At 40.6% G+C, this 15219-nt stretch overlaps 1 protein-coding gene across 5 annotated transcripts in view; it reads left to right on the top strand.

Annotated features, from left to right (window-relative positions):
• PDE1C (phosphodiesterase 1C) overlaps positions 1-15219 on the top strand; it is a gene marked incomplete at both ends in the record, with an annotated part of 532083 nt that overhangs the window by 420654 nt on the left and 96210 nt on the right. For 4 of the 5 annotated variants that reach the window (XM_082632880.1, XM_082632882.1, XM_082632884.1 and 1 more), the window contains 5 exons: positions 3803-3916; positions 5964-6146; positions 7098-7164; positions 12194-12310; positions 14253-14393. In XM_082632880.1, the coding sequence (XP_082489006.1) occupies positions 3803-3916; positions 5964-6146; positions 7098-7164; positions 12194-12310; positions 14253-14393 (622 nt within the window). The remainder of the gene's footprint in view (positions 1-3802; positions 3917-5963; positions 6147-7097; positions 7165-12193; positions 12311-14252; positions 14394-15219) is intronic. The other variant, XM_082632883.1, reaches the window with a different exon arrangement.

The following is a 15219-nucleotide window of genomic DNA, read 5'->3' as shown; positions in this document are numbered from 1 at the left end:
TTCTCTTCTTTGTTCGCACAGCTCCCAGGGTTCAGCTTTGGATTTGGCCCCGCTTCTGCGTGTAGGTCGCCTGAGGGCGTCTGTTCTTCGCTCAGACAGGACGGGGTTAAAGAAGCAGCTGATTCGGGGGCTCTTGCTCACTCAGGCCGGGGGGAAGGGAGGGGCACGGAGTGCGTGTCGAGCCTGCGCAGCGGAGGCCAGCGTGACGTTGCACCAGCGTGAGGCGCGCCGTGCGCTCTCCCGGGGAAGTTGTCCCTGGATCATAGGACCTTGGCAGTGGCGGGCTGCAGAAGCTCCCGGGAGGGGAGGTGGGGATGGTCACCTGTGCTCGCACACAGGCTTTTTGCCTTAGTGTCTATGCCCGTTTCTGGTGTCCGCGCTGATAGCCGCGGCTCACGCCTGTCTCTGGAGCTCCGAAGTTTCCCCCCTCTGCCACCCGCAGTCTCCGCCTGCAAAGGGGCTTCCTAGTGTGTGGAAACCTTTTCTCCTTCACAGCTCCCTCCCACTGGTGTGGGTCCCGTCCCTATCCTTTTTTTTTTTTCTGCGGTACGCGGGCCTCTCACTGTTGTGGCCTCTCCCGTTGCGGAGCACAGGCTCCGGACGCGCAGGCTCAGCGGCCATGGCTCACGGGCCCAGCCGCTCCGTGGCCTGTGGGATCCTCCCGGACCGGGGCACGAACCCGTGTCCCCTGCATCGTCAGGCGGACTCTCAACCACTGTGCCACCAGGGAAGCCCCCGTCCCTATTCTTTTGTCTCTGTTTTTTCTTTTTTCTTTTGCCCTACCCAGGTACGTGAGGAGTTTCCTGCCTTTTGGGAGGTCTGAGGTCTTGCCAGCATTCAGTACCTTACTTTTCTGTAGGAGCTGTTCCACATGTAGATGTATTTCTGATGTATTTGTGGGGAGGAAGGTGATCTCCGCATCTTACTCTTCCGCCATCTTGAAGCTTCTCCAGTCATGAGTCAATTTAATTGGAGATTCATGAATCTATCCTCCTTGAAAGATCACTGTCCCACAGTTGGCCTTAAAGTTTTTTGTTTTTGTTTTTATTTTCTGGAAAAGCATATTAATGATGAAATTTTGAGCTTGTCCACAACTGAGAATGTATTTGTTGGCTTCACATATACATGGCAGTCCTAGTATACATAGGCAGATGTAGATATCTTGAATTATACCATATTATTTTCAAAAACTGGTGTTGTTATTAAATTGCTTTTTGATATTTGGCATGGTTGAAGTCTTATGGCCAGCTTGAATTTTTGTTACTTTGTAAGTAATATATTTTTTTCTCAACAATTTTCATCTTTTTTTTATTCTTGGAGATAAAAAATTACAACTGCATATGTTGGATTTCTTTTTCTGGTTTTATATGATCCCTTTTCATCTGCTTATAAAGGTTTTTCTTCAGTCTAGGAAAACTTTTTTGATTAAAGCTGCTTCTGTTGGTTTATTTCTTATTTCCTTTTGTAGGAAGATAGAATCATCTGGTTCTTATTTCTGTTAGTCTTGTAGTTTCCGTCATCATTTTTTATGTTTTGTCTTCTCCTCTCAGGTTTTGAGAGCTGAGATGGGTCCTGTTAGGGATTCATGTCAATTCTTGGTAGAAGCTTTAAGCCCCAAATCAAGGGAGAACATTTTTAGGAAGTTTAAACTTACCCTCATTTTTCCTTGCCAGTGGAGAGTCAAAACAGGCTGGGGGTAGTTGGGCTTCTGGAAGTGAGAGTCAGAATTGGAGGCAGACTTAGCCAGGAATGTGTTTTGCCTAAGAGCTTCCATTTCTTATTTGGAACAACTCTCAGGGCTTGCCTCTGCAGTCTCCCCATTGTTTTGCAGGCTGGCTGTCCACCGTGTGTGAGGGACTGATAAACCCTTCCATGCCAACTCCCTGTCTCGCACTGCCCTTGAAACCAGAACACTTCCTAGTGCTGCTAATGGGATCCACAGGCTAACCCTCACCTCCAAGACTGCAGAGGCCTCTGCTGATTTCCTTTGCATATTTCCCTTTTGCATGTTGGAGATTCACAAGTCAGGTAGCCACTACCCTCAGTCTAATTTCCTCTGTAGTTTACATCCCTGAAATTCCTGGGAATTTATTTTGTATGGCTGACCCTCTTGCCTACTTTTTAAGGGTGATCCTGAGTTTTTCCTCTTTCTTTATTGTTGATCATTTTCATGTAGATCTGGAGGGGAGTGGTTTATGCCTTGCAGAGAACTTGACCTGTGCTCTCTTATAAATGCAAATCAGAGGATATTTTGAAGTCAGGAAAGTGGGAGCAGCCTTGGGAAATGGAGACTTGATAATAATCTTAAGTATCCTGATAGCGTGTTTCTCATCTGGTTACTTCTGATGACCAAGGTCACTGAATAACAACAATGACAATAATGATAACAAATGCCTTTTAAAAAAACAACGGGGAAATGGGGGAAGTTGTTCAGAGTACAAACTTACAGTTTAAGATAAATGAATTCTGGGGATCTAATGTACAACCTGGTGGTTATAGTTAGCAAGTACTGGTTTTAAGTATTGTATACGAAAGTTGCTAGAATAGTAAATCCTAAATGTTCTCACCAGAAAAAGAAATTAAATTTGTGAGGTTTTGGCTGTATTAACTAGCCTTACTGTGCTAGTCATTTTGCAACATATATGTGTATCAACTCATCATGTTGTATAAAGACACAATGTTATATATCAATTATATTCAGTAAAGCTGAAAAAAATTACCAATCGTTGGTCACATGGTTGTTGTGACTACATCAATATCAATTTGATTGAATCTTTATATCAACCTAGGAAGTTTGGTGGTTGCTTCTTCATTTTATAGCTGACATTCAGCTATTGCCTGGGATTGCATAGCTAATACTCTGTGATATACAATTCAAACCCAAGGTTGTCCTCAAAGTTTCTGTTCTTTGCTGGCTGTCAAAGAGCCTGAAGACTTGTCCAATCTCCATATCTCTGTGGTATTTACAGTGTTCCCAGTTGCTGGTCTTTGATAATCTGTTGGCATTTTATTGCTGTCATATGTACTGAGTCCTTCTCTGTGGGGATAGTGTTCATATACATAAGAGGAGAGCATGTTTTATTGTTTCTCTTTTACTGTCTGGAGCTCTTGACTAGCAGTGGGAAAGGTCTTGTCCTCAGTACCTTGGTTTGTCATCCATCCTCCTTAAAAAAAACAAAAAACAAACAAACAAACAAAAAAACTAGGGTATTTATCTGCTCCTAGAGGAATTCTTCCTGTCCAGTAAAACAGTTTGCCTTCATGTATTCCTTATGGAGCCCTCCGTGGTTATTTTGGTGGTCTAAGTCTCCTCACCTGTCTTGGAACATGTGTGGGCCATGGGACTGCTATTCTCTATGGTCACAGCTGAACAAAGTACCTGCAACATAGCAGGATCTCAAGCAGTGTTTGGTGATGTTGTTGCTGGTCATGCTTTACTACATACAGTTAGGACCAAAAAAATACGAAAATCAGAAGAGAAGCAAAATCACTGATAATTTAGGAAACTCTTAGCAAGATAAAAGGTAGTTAGAAAGTGTTGGGGGCTGTCAGTGCCTGGTAGATGAGAATATTTTTGTTCTTGATTTAGAGTGGAAAAAATGTGTGCATTTATTTTATAACTTGCTTCTTTGAGAAATACTGGTCAGTTCCATCATTAGATTTGTATTTTCCTTTCAGATATATTGGGATAAATAAAAACATTTAATGGCTATGAACTGTGTCCCTCTAATTATAGGATTTTCTTTGGCTTCCTCTAATTGTTTTTCCTCTATTCTAATTGAATCATGTCTTTTCCCTCCAGGTTACGGTCTTTGGTCAAACAATTAGAGAGAGGGGAGGCTTCAGTGGTAGATCTTAAGAAGAATTTGGACTATGCAGCCACAGTGCTTGAATCCGTATACATTGATGAAACCAGGTAAGCTAAAATGACAAGAAGTTTATGTGGTAATATAAATTTTCTGTTATATGGCTTTTCTGAAATGTCCCCCATGGCATGTAGGAGGTAGCATTCAAATGATTGGTCTTGGAGCTTTAGTTTTCACAAACAAGTGGGGTAGATTTGGACATCACATATCCTCTGTACATGCTCATTTATAAAAAGGAGCAAATAGAATTTACCTCTCACATGCCCATTATGACAGTGAAGTAAGAAAATGTAAGAGGAAAAAAAGTGATTTTAAAAAATCTTACCAGGGCATCCCAGGTGGCGCAGTGGTTGAGAGTCCGCCTGCCGATGCAGGGCACACGGGTTCGTGCCCCGGTCCGGGAAGATCCCACATGCCGCGGAGCGGCTGGGCCCGTGAGCCATGGCCGCTGAGCCTGCGCGTCCGGAGCCTGTGCTCCGCAGCGGGAGAGGCCACAACAGTGAGAGGCCCGCGTACCGCAAAAAAAAAAAAAAAAAAAAAAAAAAAAAAAAATCTTACCAGATTTTTAATCAAATGTAAAGTTCGACTGGAATTATTGAATATTATTCATCTCAGCCTAAAAATTATGTTCATGTTTTAATTCATGTTATCTATCTGTAAATGGAAGCTTCTGAAGGGATGGAGAAGCATTTGTTCTCTTAAACACCCAGTATTCCTCCCTTAATCCTTAGGTATGTTATTGATTTACTTAGCAGACCCTCTCCACTTGAATTATCCATAAATACTAAAGCACTTCCAGTTACTATTGTAAAATGAATTTGAAAGTAACAAAATTGCTTTTCTTTAGAAAAGTGTGGAAATGGTAAACATGAAAGGCTTTTCTTCTTTTTTCTACTTCAGACAAGCTTCTCTGTTAGTATTTGTGTTGTATTACTTTTCTATGCCAAATTCCAATCCAAAAGGATTTCCCAGTAATCTAAGAATCGTGTGGCTTGGTTTTCGGTGATATGCTTGGTTCCTAATTTAAGGAAATTTGATACCGTAGTTTTTTCCCAAATGTTACATTTTTCTCCCCTACCTCCCAATTGATGGGTCTAAAGGGAAAAAAAACAAAACAAAACTTTCCATTGACACCTGTTTTTACTGCTTATTTTTAGTGGGGCTTAGTATAAGTATAAAATACAGCATTCAAAGTTTTATTGTAATTTATTACTACTTATGTTCTGTTCTAGCCTGACCTATGAACACATTTGAAAAATCTGCTGAGCACACCTGAAAGATGACTTAAATCACTGTGTTCAAATAAAGAACTGCATTGTTTTGGAAATTTTGCTTAAATTTAGACATTTAAGTTTCTGTAATGTCCTAACAAACTAGAGAGAATAGCAGTTGATATTATTTGGGTTCATTACTTCAGAGGACTGATTTGATGTGATTTGGGTAATACTTTGCAGTCTTTCTTTTTCTTTTTTAAAATTCATTTTTATTGAGATGTAATTGACATGTAACATTGTATAAGTTTAGGGTGTACAATGTGTTGACTTGATATATTTATATATTACAATATGATTACTACCATAGCATTAACTAACACCTCCTAATTATTATTTTTTGTGGTGGCAACTATTAAGATCTAGGCTCTTAGTAAGTGTGAAGTTTATAATACAGTATTGTTGTCTATAGTTTTTAAGTGCCATTATTTTTAAAACAAAATAATGCCACATGGCCATCTATGAAATAAACCTCCCGGTGAATGCATTTTTAAATGGAAGGTTTAGATTCCATTCAAATTCCACAAACCATCTAGGAATAAAGATACTGGGTGCTCCTGAGTGCAATGTGTCTTGGACCTACAAAGCATGAGATAAAGTATATGTGACTTTCTCTGATTCCTTTGTTCCTTTGTCCAGCCTGAAAAACAAATGGTGGGCTTTCACAAGCCTTGTCAAAAAGGTGCTGGATTTTTTTGTGGCCAATTTATTTTGGTTTCTTTGCACCTGTGTATGCAGGTGGGGTGGAGAGAAGGAACAGCTGCTTTGAACAGAGAGCTCTAAGTTCAGATTTAAGCTGTGTCCTGGTTCTGTTTCTTGGGTTCAGGAGACTCCTGGATACAGAAGATGAGCTCAGTGACATTCAGTCAGATGCGGTGCCCTCTGAGGTCCGAGACTGGCTGGCCTCCACCTTTACACGGCAGATGGGGATGATACTCAGAAGGAGTGAGGAGAAGCCGCGGTTTAAGAGCATCGTCCACGCAGTGCAAGCTGGGATATTTGTGGAGAGGTAAAGATGGCTGTCATTCAGTGACAAGGCTGTCATTTAGTGACCAAAGCAGCAAGAGGGACACCAGTTTCTAATAACCAAAGGCTTTGCTTTGATGTAGTTTTGGTATCTTTATAAATGCTGAAAATTCTGGGTGGAAACAGACAGTCTTGAATGAGAGATGGCAAAAACATATCTCTGCAGCATCGTTAGGACAAGCTTTTGCCTTTGCTTTGAATTCTTTTTGTTAATGTTAACTAGAGAAGATTTAGTTTGAGTTGAGTCTCTAATTTTTAAAGAAGGACATCTCATCCATTATCATTTGACACATATGGATGATGTCTACATTTGGAACAGGTTAGAGATGCTTTGTTGAGGGTATTGAGCCAGGGAGGAGTTCATTCAAGGTGTTTGAGTTCCCCATGACACTTTCCAATTTTGTAAGTCACTTTGCTCTCTGAAATTAAATTGCCCCCTTTTCCCAGAAATGGATTCCAGAAATCGATTTATTCTTCCTACAGCCCTTATCACACAATTACACGTTTTAGAAATGCCATGGTCAGCTCGAAGTTCCCTCTAGTTTTTGACAGTTCTAAAGAACAAACTCTTCTAAATAGGTTACCCATAGGAGTTCTTTTTCAGGTTAAAGTACTACATTACATACTGTCCGTGCTATACTATAATTCACTTCCAGCAGAAGAGGAGACCCATTTTAATAATTTAATTTCCAATTTGGGGCACATAGACTTAATTTTTTTTATTTCCAATGCTGTACGTGTTTGAGATTGCTTTAATTTCATTTCATAGGCCACTTGAATGACTATGAAAAAGGTTATAAAAGAAATTTTAGGTTCCGTGGGTCCATCAGATGACATGACTTCTTGTTAATTGTCAATACTGGTATAAGTCTGTGGCCTGCTAATTCTTCTTTGTAAGACATAATATTGCATTTTTCCCTTCTGACTTTGCCAGAATGTATAGACGAACATCAAACATGGTTGGACTGAGCTACCCACCAGCTGTTATTGAAGCATTAAAGGTAATACCAATAAAAAGGTCTTACAATGTTCAAGGTACCTTATAAAAAGTACAGTTAAATTTCTTGTTAGAAAATGAGAAATTTTCATTTACAATTCTATTTACAGTTTTCCTAGTCATTCCTGACTTCTTTCCTTCATTATCTGTTTGCTATTCATTCTAACGGTATCACTATCTTTTCAGCCTTTGTACTGCCAAATTTTTTAAAAATTGAACTCTGTTTGGTTTCATTTCTTTCTACTCTCTTGGAGTAGTTTAGTGATCTGTATAGCGATCTGGCATTATGAGACTCAGTCTGACTTTGGCCGTAGGAGATCAAATTTGTACTGGTTATAAATATTCAACATTAAGAGGATCTTTGGTGATTATAATTCTACCATTATCTGCTTACCTGCTCTATATCCATTTTATAGATGAAGAAACTAAGACTCAGTGAGACTAAAAAACAAAAAAAAGACACAGAGACAGAACTGAGGTTTGATACCAGAGTTCCAAGCACATAGTAAGCTAAGCTCTCAGTAACATATTACTGCATGAAAGTATGTCCCCCAGAGCCCTTGTCCTCTTCATATATCCTACTGTTTTCCCAAGTCCCTCACTGAGCCCAGAAGTTCCATGGGAAGTCACACAGATGCTTGAGTTTAAAGGGGCTAAATACTGCAAGATGAGTCCCAATCAGGCAAGCTCTTGGAATTGTATAGAGTATCTCTAAGAGCCCCCAAGTAGATGTATTCCTGTAGAAGTGTGTTCATTCAGACCCATTGGTCTAAGGATATCCCAGCTGTGCTGAAGCTGATTTGATTTCTGGATTTGAAGGAGGGGCCGTGCTAAGGTTCAGGATCACAGAGCTGGTTGACATTGCCTGGTGCCTACACAGGGAGTTGTGTCAACTTGCTCAGGGGCATCCCAGCATTCCGACTCTTCTTAAAGCTATTTTAGTCTTTCTCTGAAACCTGAAAAGTGTGTTCCTGATGAAATTTTCAGAAGATAATTTAAATTCCCTTTTCACAGAATCAGAGGTGGGAGTGCTTCTTGATCAATTTAATGTCAAGAGAGGGCCCTTGAGGGTCATTTTGATTTTGTATTTCATAGTTCCTTTCTCTTGACTCAGAGACATTCACTAGCTGAATTTGGGAGACCCTATATATTCAGATCCTCAGTTCTCCATTTTATGTTTCTTCTTAAGTCATCTAGGACAGCAGTCCCCAAACTTTTTGGCACCAGGGACCAGTTTCATGGAAGACATTTTTACACGGACGGGGGGGAGGGTGGGGAGGGTGGTAATGCGAGCGATGGGGAGCGATGGGGAGCGGCAGATGAAGCTTTGCTCGCTTGCCCGCTGCTCAACTCCTGCTGTGCGGCCCGGTTCCTAACAGGCCGCAGACTGGTACCAGTCAGAGGCTGGGGGGTTGGAGACCCCTGATCTAGGACAGGTAGGATGCTCAGGAAGGAAACAGCAAGAAGACACATGTTTTCTCTCCCTCCTCTTCAACCCCCACTCTAATGCCCAATAAATTATTGTGTAATTTACAGCAGTTTCCCATTTAATCTGTGAAATCACTTCATGAGATCTGATGTTTCATAACACCCACTATGAAGTTGCATTGATTTTCATAATTGAACCCGAAACATTCAGTGAAAATCTTGGGAACATTAAAAGCATCTTTTTTTTTTTTTTTTTCCCCGGTACGCGGGCCTCTTACTGTTGTGGCCTCTCCCGTTGCGGAGCACAGGCTCCGGACGCGCAGGCTCAGCAGCCATGGCTCACGGGCCCAGCCGCTCCGCGGCATGTGGGATCTTCCCGGACCGGGGCACGAACCCGCGTCCCCTGCATCGGCAGGCGGACTCTCAACCACTGCGCCACCAGGGAAGCCCTAAAAGCATCTTTTATCCTTAATTTCTTCCTTTATCATGAACATAAATACAGGTGGTTATACCAGTGCTAAGAAATTTATGAAAATATTTCTTCCAAATTGGAGCATCTTTTCTATGCAGAATAATTGAAGAAATGTGGAACAACCTGTGATGTGCATGAATTGTTGTTTTATGCTTAGGGAAAAGTAATTCTCAGAGGCACACATGTTGTCTTTCTGAGGGGAACGTTACCTTGATGATTCAGACAAAAAGTAAATACTAACTCTCTGAATTGCTGTCCTTCTGCACACTATTGCTGATGTGTACAGAAGGCTAAAGCTGTTGTTTCTCTTGGTTGTATGCTCTGTTTACTGCAGAAGTTCAAGACCTTTTTACAATGTAATATTTTTCTGCATCCCTAGACTCCAGTTTTATTTTCAGTGGATTGGAGGTAAATTGGAGATATGACAGATTCTTTTTTTACATAGTGCCTATTAGAAAAAGGTTACTTTCACTCCAGTGCCAGCAATTTATATGGAATCACTATTGTTTTCTTCTATTACAGAAAATTTCCCTAAAGCCTGAGAGAATACAAGTCAATAAAATAATCATCATGCTACTGTCATGTTAACCTTTGTGATTAATGTAAGAACATGGCATAAAATAACATTTAAGTAAAGAGAATACTCACCACCACCAATTCCTAAATTTTAAATATATTGCAGTTTTGTTCTTTTTATTTGTTCCCATGAAATGAATACTCACTTCTAATTTGGGGTGTTTTATCTCTAACCTTCTAAGGTGGGGTTATTGGAAATGTAGAATTGTGCTGTTCTTTAGAAGGGCATCTGTTGTGTGACTCAGGAAGAGACACTCTGGACAGACTCCAGGTTTAAAGTGGGAGGAAATGAGGAGGTTCAGGCTTTCTTCACTTTAGACTAATAGGAAATTCATGCAGTGTTTCCACAGGAATGGTGCTTGGGCCAAATTTGCTAAGAAAGGAAGAATGGTTTAAGGTGCTTGTTAAAATGCAGATTCCAGGCCACAAGCCAGGATTCTGCAGAGCCCTCCACCAGAGAATCGACTTTTTTTTCTGAGTACCCCCAGGTGGTTCTAAAGAACACTGAAATTTGAGAATCACAGCTAAGTCTTCCCAAAAATGAGGGGCTGGAGTGAATGTCTATCTCACTGTCTGTATTTACTCATCCTTCTGTTTCTCTAAGACTTAATATTCAGAATAAATCTTGACTTTTTACTATGATAATCTCTTGATTTCCAGTGTTAGAGAGCTCTTCTCTTTTTCAGTCATTCCAGTGAAGAGGATTAAAAATTGTCAGATATGACAAAGGGTTTTCCTATCTACTGAGTTGTCAGTGGACTTTTCTTTAGGACTATTGGCTAGACAGTGGCTGTCATGACAATGCCAATTACAGTAGCCAAGGTGATGCCAATTACAGTAGCCAAGGTGAAGCTTTAGGTCTTGGATTAATCTTAAATGACCCCACTGTCTATGGCCTAGGCCCTATTGGGGTATTTAGGGCATGAGGCTTGGGTCACAGCATGTTTTCATTGAGTTTACAATGTCATCTGTCAGTAATGGTATCACCAAGGGGTGTCAGTGGGGTTATTACCTGGTTCTGCTACCAGTTGGCATTAGACACTTCATTTCATCTCTCTGAGGTTGCCATCTGTGAAACTGGGGAAAGTGATGCCTGTTTCTAGAGTTGTGAGGGTTTTCAAATGTGTATCAACACTTCCCACTGTGCCTGGCACAGAAAATGTCCTTAATACTTGTAGCTATTTCTTTAGTTATTATAATGGAGGAGAAATTATTGAAGGCTGAGGTGTGGTTACCACTAAGTGTGAATTGAAACAATCTATTTGAAACCCTTTGGGAAATATTTGGTTTCACCTGTATACAATTTGGTTTTCCTGTGCCCTGGCATCCATGAGAGAGGCTGTTCATGGTCTTGGGGTGATCTTGATGGTTGGGATATTTGGAGAGGGACAGGATTGGGATGGATAGATGATGTTGGAATGCAGTGAGGGCTGAGGTGGGAGTCACTGGGTCCAGCAGTTCCTGAGAGCCAAGGTCTCTTCCAGGGGACCATCTGACACCTAGCCTGAACTCAGTGTGGTCTCATATGGGTCCATATTGTCACACTCATGGCAGCACACTTTCCTTAGCCACTGAAAGGGAGACTCTTGGTATACTGAGAAACCAAATACTATTGCTTTAATTATTGCTTAAACACACCTTTGTTCATAACACCCACAAGTAGCTAGTTATAAGTCAAAGACACATCAGGCAATGTTTACATATATTTTAGAGTCACTATTTATGGACAAATAAGGCTTTGAACTTCAGGAGCGGTGTGTGAGGAGTGTGTTCAGCTTAGCTCTTAGTTTTACTTTTTCAGTAAAGTGACTTACAGATTTGGGGGCTCAGTCCCCAGATCAGTGACTCCAGAAGTGGTAGCATTTTTCCATCCCGTGAAATGAGGGCTCTCTCCTTGGTTTCAGCTCAGCAGTCTGGATTGTTGAGGTGACACATTACTTTGTGATCTACATCATGCATGTTTCTGAACACTTTTAAGTGGGTTAGCATTCTCAATGGTGGACTAAGAGGAAGTCAGTAGATCGTATCATGGGGCTTGGGAGAAGTTTAGAGTAGGGAACACCCTAGGTTATTGTGAAATCAATTAAAATTTTGGAATTCGGCAGAGATAGTAGAAGGTTAATGGAAAGAGCCTGAGTTTAGGCATCAGTTGAACATGTGTTCGTGTTTTGTCCCTAGCACTGGCTTGCCATGGGTCTTAGGGAAATTAGGTAACTTCTCAGTTTTCTCATCTGTAAGATGTGACTGATCATACCTACCACTTAAGAGTTGTCTTCAGGAAAGATTACATGTTTATCACTGATCAGAATGCCTAGCATATGGTAGGTACCTAATAAATTATAGCTATTGTTATTACTAATAAAACTATTGAATATTGCATCAGTAAATGCTATGTAGGACTGCCATATTGGAAACAGTTTGAGAGTGGAAAGGGTATTAGAGTCTTAGGCTGTAAATACCTAGGTGAGTGCTGTGGGCTAACTCCAAAGTAGGGAGATTAGTAGCTGTGTAAGTGGCTACCAACTAATGAATTATTTCTCTCCATCCTCTCCTGTAGGATGTGGACAAGTGGTCCTTTAATGTCTTTTCCCTCAATGAAGCCAGCGGGGATCATGCACTGAAATTCATTTTCTATGAATTACTCACACGCTATGATCTGATCAGCCGTTTCAAGGTCAGTGTCTAATTAAAAAAAAAACTGCACACATTTGTCCATCCTTGCATGATTTTGGGGCTAAGACCAAGAGAATCCTTTTAATGTAGACTGAAAACTCTCTGGGGTGACTTGGGAAGCATCATCTGGACAGCCACTGCCATGAACTCCTCTGTGGTGGGAACTTTTCATTACTCCCTTGTCTGGTGGGCTCATCAGCAGGGGAGAGGCTGGAGCTGCCCATTTAGATCCCAGTCATCCTAGAAGTATGGCTGGAAGCCTGAACCAGCAGAGATCCCCCGCCGGCTCTGCCCACAGATCTCATTTCAGTGAGACTTCGTGTGCTAATGACCACCACCAGCAAGGAGACAGGAATGGAGACAGAGTGCCCGTCTGTTATCTCCAAAAACTTCTCTTTCGGCCACTTGGCTCAAATTCACACACATATTCTCACTTATCATCTGTGACAGATCATTGGTATTTCCCAGTCATTCATGCTTCAAATTAATTCTTCACCTTTAAGTAAAGAGCATGAATCGATTCCAGTGTTCCACCTCCTCAGCCTTCTAATTCCACAGACTCTGGGGGTGGGGTCCGGTTCTCTAGAGAACTTGAGCATCATCTGCTGGCATCTGTCATATCTTGCCAGTTACATTCCTCTCATCATATGGATGAGTCTCCGGAAAATGCAGGTCTTTTTCTGTATAACATATTGATTTCTCTGGGCAGCATGGTTCTTTATCACTTTCCTAAGGAGTGCACATTTTGGGATATCTTTCTTACATAGCCATAAGCACTTTATGGCAATGGTCCTTAATTTCTTTTGCATCAGAAACCTGCTTGAAGAGCCGATGGCTCCTCAAGACCTCAGAAGAAAGTTCCCGTGCATATGCACACACCTTTACCTAGCATTTCAGTGGCTCATAGATCTCCAAAGAACAGCCCAAAGAACCGAGGTTCATTGGATCTTCATTTTTTAAAATGATAATGAATTAATCTCTCACATCTAAAAGGCTATATTTAAATTTTAAAAATCCACAAATAGTAAATATGGAACAATGTGCCCAAGGAAGAACATAGTGTGGATTCTCATGAAGCACTGTAGTAGTATTTTCCTCATTTTTTCTTATGAATGTGATTTCTAGTCTCCTGGAACATACACTCTCTCCTTTTCCCCCAGTCTTGTAATTGATAATTTACCCCAAGCCAAGGAACTGATCCAGAAAACTATACAATGAATGTTTTCCGAGTCTCCTTATATTGTACAGGCATTCTGCACTTGCTCACTTTCTGCCAAATAGGAAACGAAGGTGTGTGTGTTACACATATTTGAGACAGAAAGCGACTAGGATAACTGGAAGTATTTTTCCAAATTGCAAGGCACCAATAATAAATTGCCAAGTAATAAACACAAGAACACAGCTTGTTTCTGTTATAGAACAGACTATCACTTGTGTTTTGGTTTTTTTTTTTCTCAGCTGTCCAGTGTATACATCACTCCTTCTAAAGGGTGCAGTTTTCAGAAGGTGGCAGCTTGTGTTTGTCTGCAATCATTTTATAGCTTAAGATCTTTGTGTACTTATGTTTTCCCACAAGTAAATGAGATGCTGCATAGTATGTGTTCATTTATTTCTCAGGAAATAAAGACTTGAGCCTTTGCCTGAGAAATAAATGAGCACCTACCTTTTTGCCCTCAATGTCCTTGAGATGATCCTGTGTCATTACCCTGGGCCTCTGAACTGGAGAACAAAGAACAATTTGCAGGGTGGATCAGGGGCGTCCAGTTAGATTTTCAAATTATCCAATACTTTGTTCAGTGACTTTTATTAACTTAGAAAAGTTCTAATGTCCTCATATGATATCTTACGCCTTCAGAAAGAGGCAGCTAGAGTACCTTAGACTTTTGCATCGTCACTCAAAGCTGCTAAATCACTAGCTAATTAACCTTGCCGCTCTCTTTCAGATCCCCATTTCTGCACTTGTCTCATTTGTGGAGGCCCTGGAAGTAGGATACAGCAAGCACAAAAACCCTTACCACAATTTGATGCACGCTGCCGACGTTACACAGACTGTGCATTACCTCCTCTATAAGACAGGAGTAGCAGTAAGTACAGATAGAAACTCTTAGATTACACAAAAGATGTGATAATTTTTTTTGAATTGGAGGCTGTTTCTATTCTGATGAGGTTGAACCCACAAGAAGTGCATTGTTTCATGGACTGCCTGTTCCCCAGTAATTATCTAACCAATCATGGAAAGTCTTGGGGTTCCTTATTGCCTTTGAATTTTTCTCCATCTTGGACTTGATGAAAGAAATATCTGGTAGTGCCTTGTATCCTTACTAGGCTATGGCCAAGTTAAATATAATTTCTATAACTAAATATGTATTTCCAGGTATGGAGAGTGGTACTATTAATCTCTTGCTATGGTCAATTACAATGATAACCATGCATATTGAAATTATATTGAGTATACTTGGGAACCATGCTGTACACAGTTAGCTTTTGGTTTAAACCAGTAGATCTTTTTCACAAGGACTCTGTTTATTTTCATTTATATGCATTTGATTTTTTTGAACCTAAGGATTAGTCTTTACCTCCAACCATTTGGAATTTTCTTGCTTGTTTTGAACGTTTTAGCTCTTTAGATATTTTTGAATCTCTGTTCTATAATTCATTGCATTAACAGACCTACTCAACTTGGTTATCTGTGCCTTTGCCTTCTTTACCTTAATATAAGCCATTCACTTTAAATGTATAGCTGTTAGTGACAAACAGCTAGGTCTCTATAGTAAATAGACACTGTGACTTTTTACTTTGAAATCTTCTGAATTGACATGGAGATAGACATTTTTGGGGGGTGTGGTTATTAATTAACCCATAAACCCAGTACACATTTGTTATCTTTTTCTGCTAGGGTGTGTTGAGAGG

The sequence above is a fragment of the Mesoplodon mirus genome (genome assembly GCF_964341445.2).
Source record: "Mesoplodon mirus genome assembly, chromosome: 9".
Lineage (NCBI taxonomy): Eukaryota > Metazoa > Chordata > Mammalia > Artiodactyla > Ziphiidae > Mesoplodon > Mesoplodon mirus.
The sequence above is the reverse complement of the archived record's forward strand: the minus strand, read 5'-3'. Positions and strand labels throughout refer to the sequence as shown.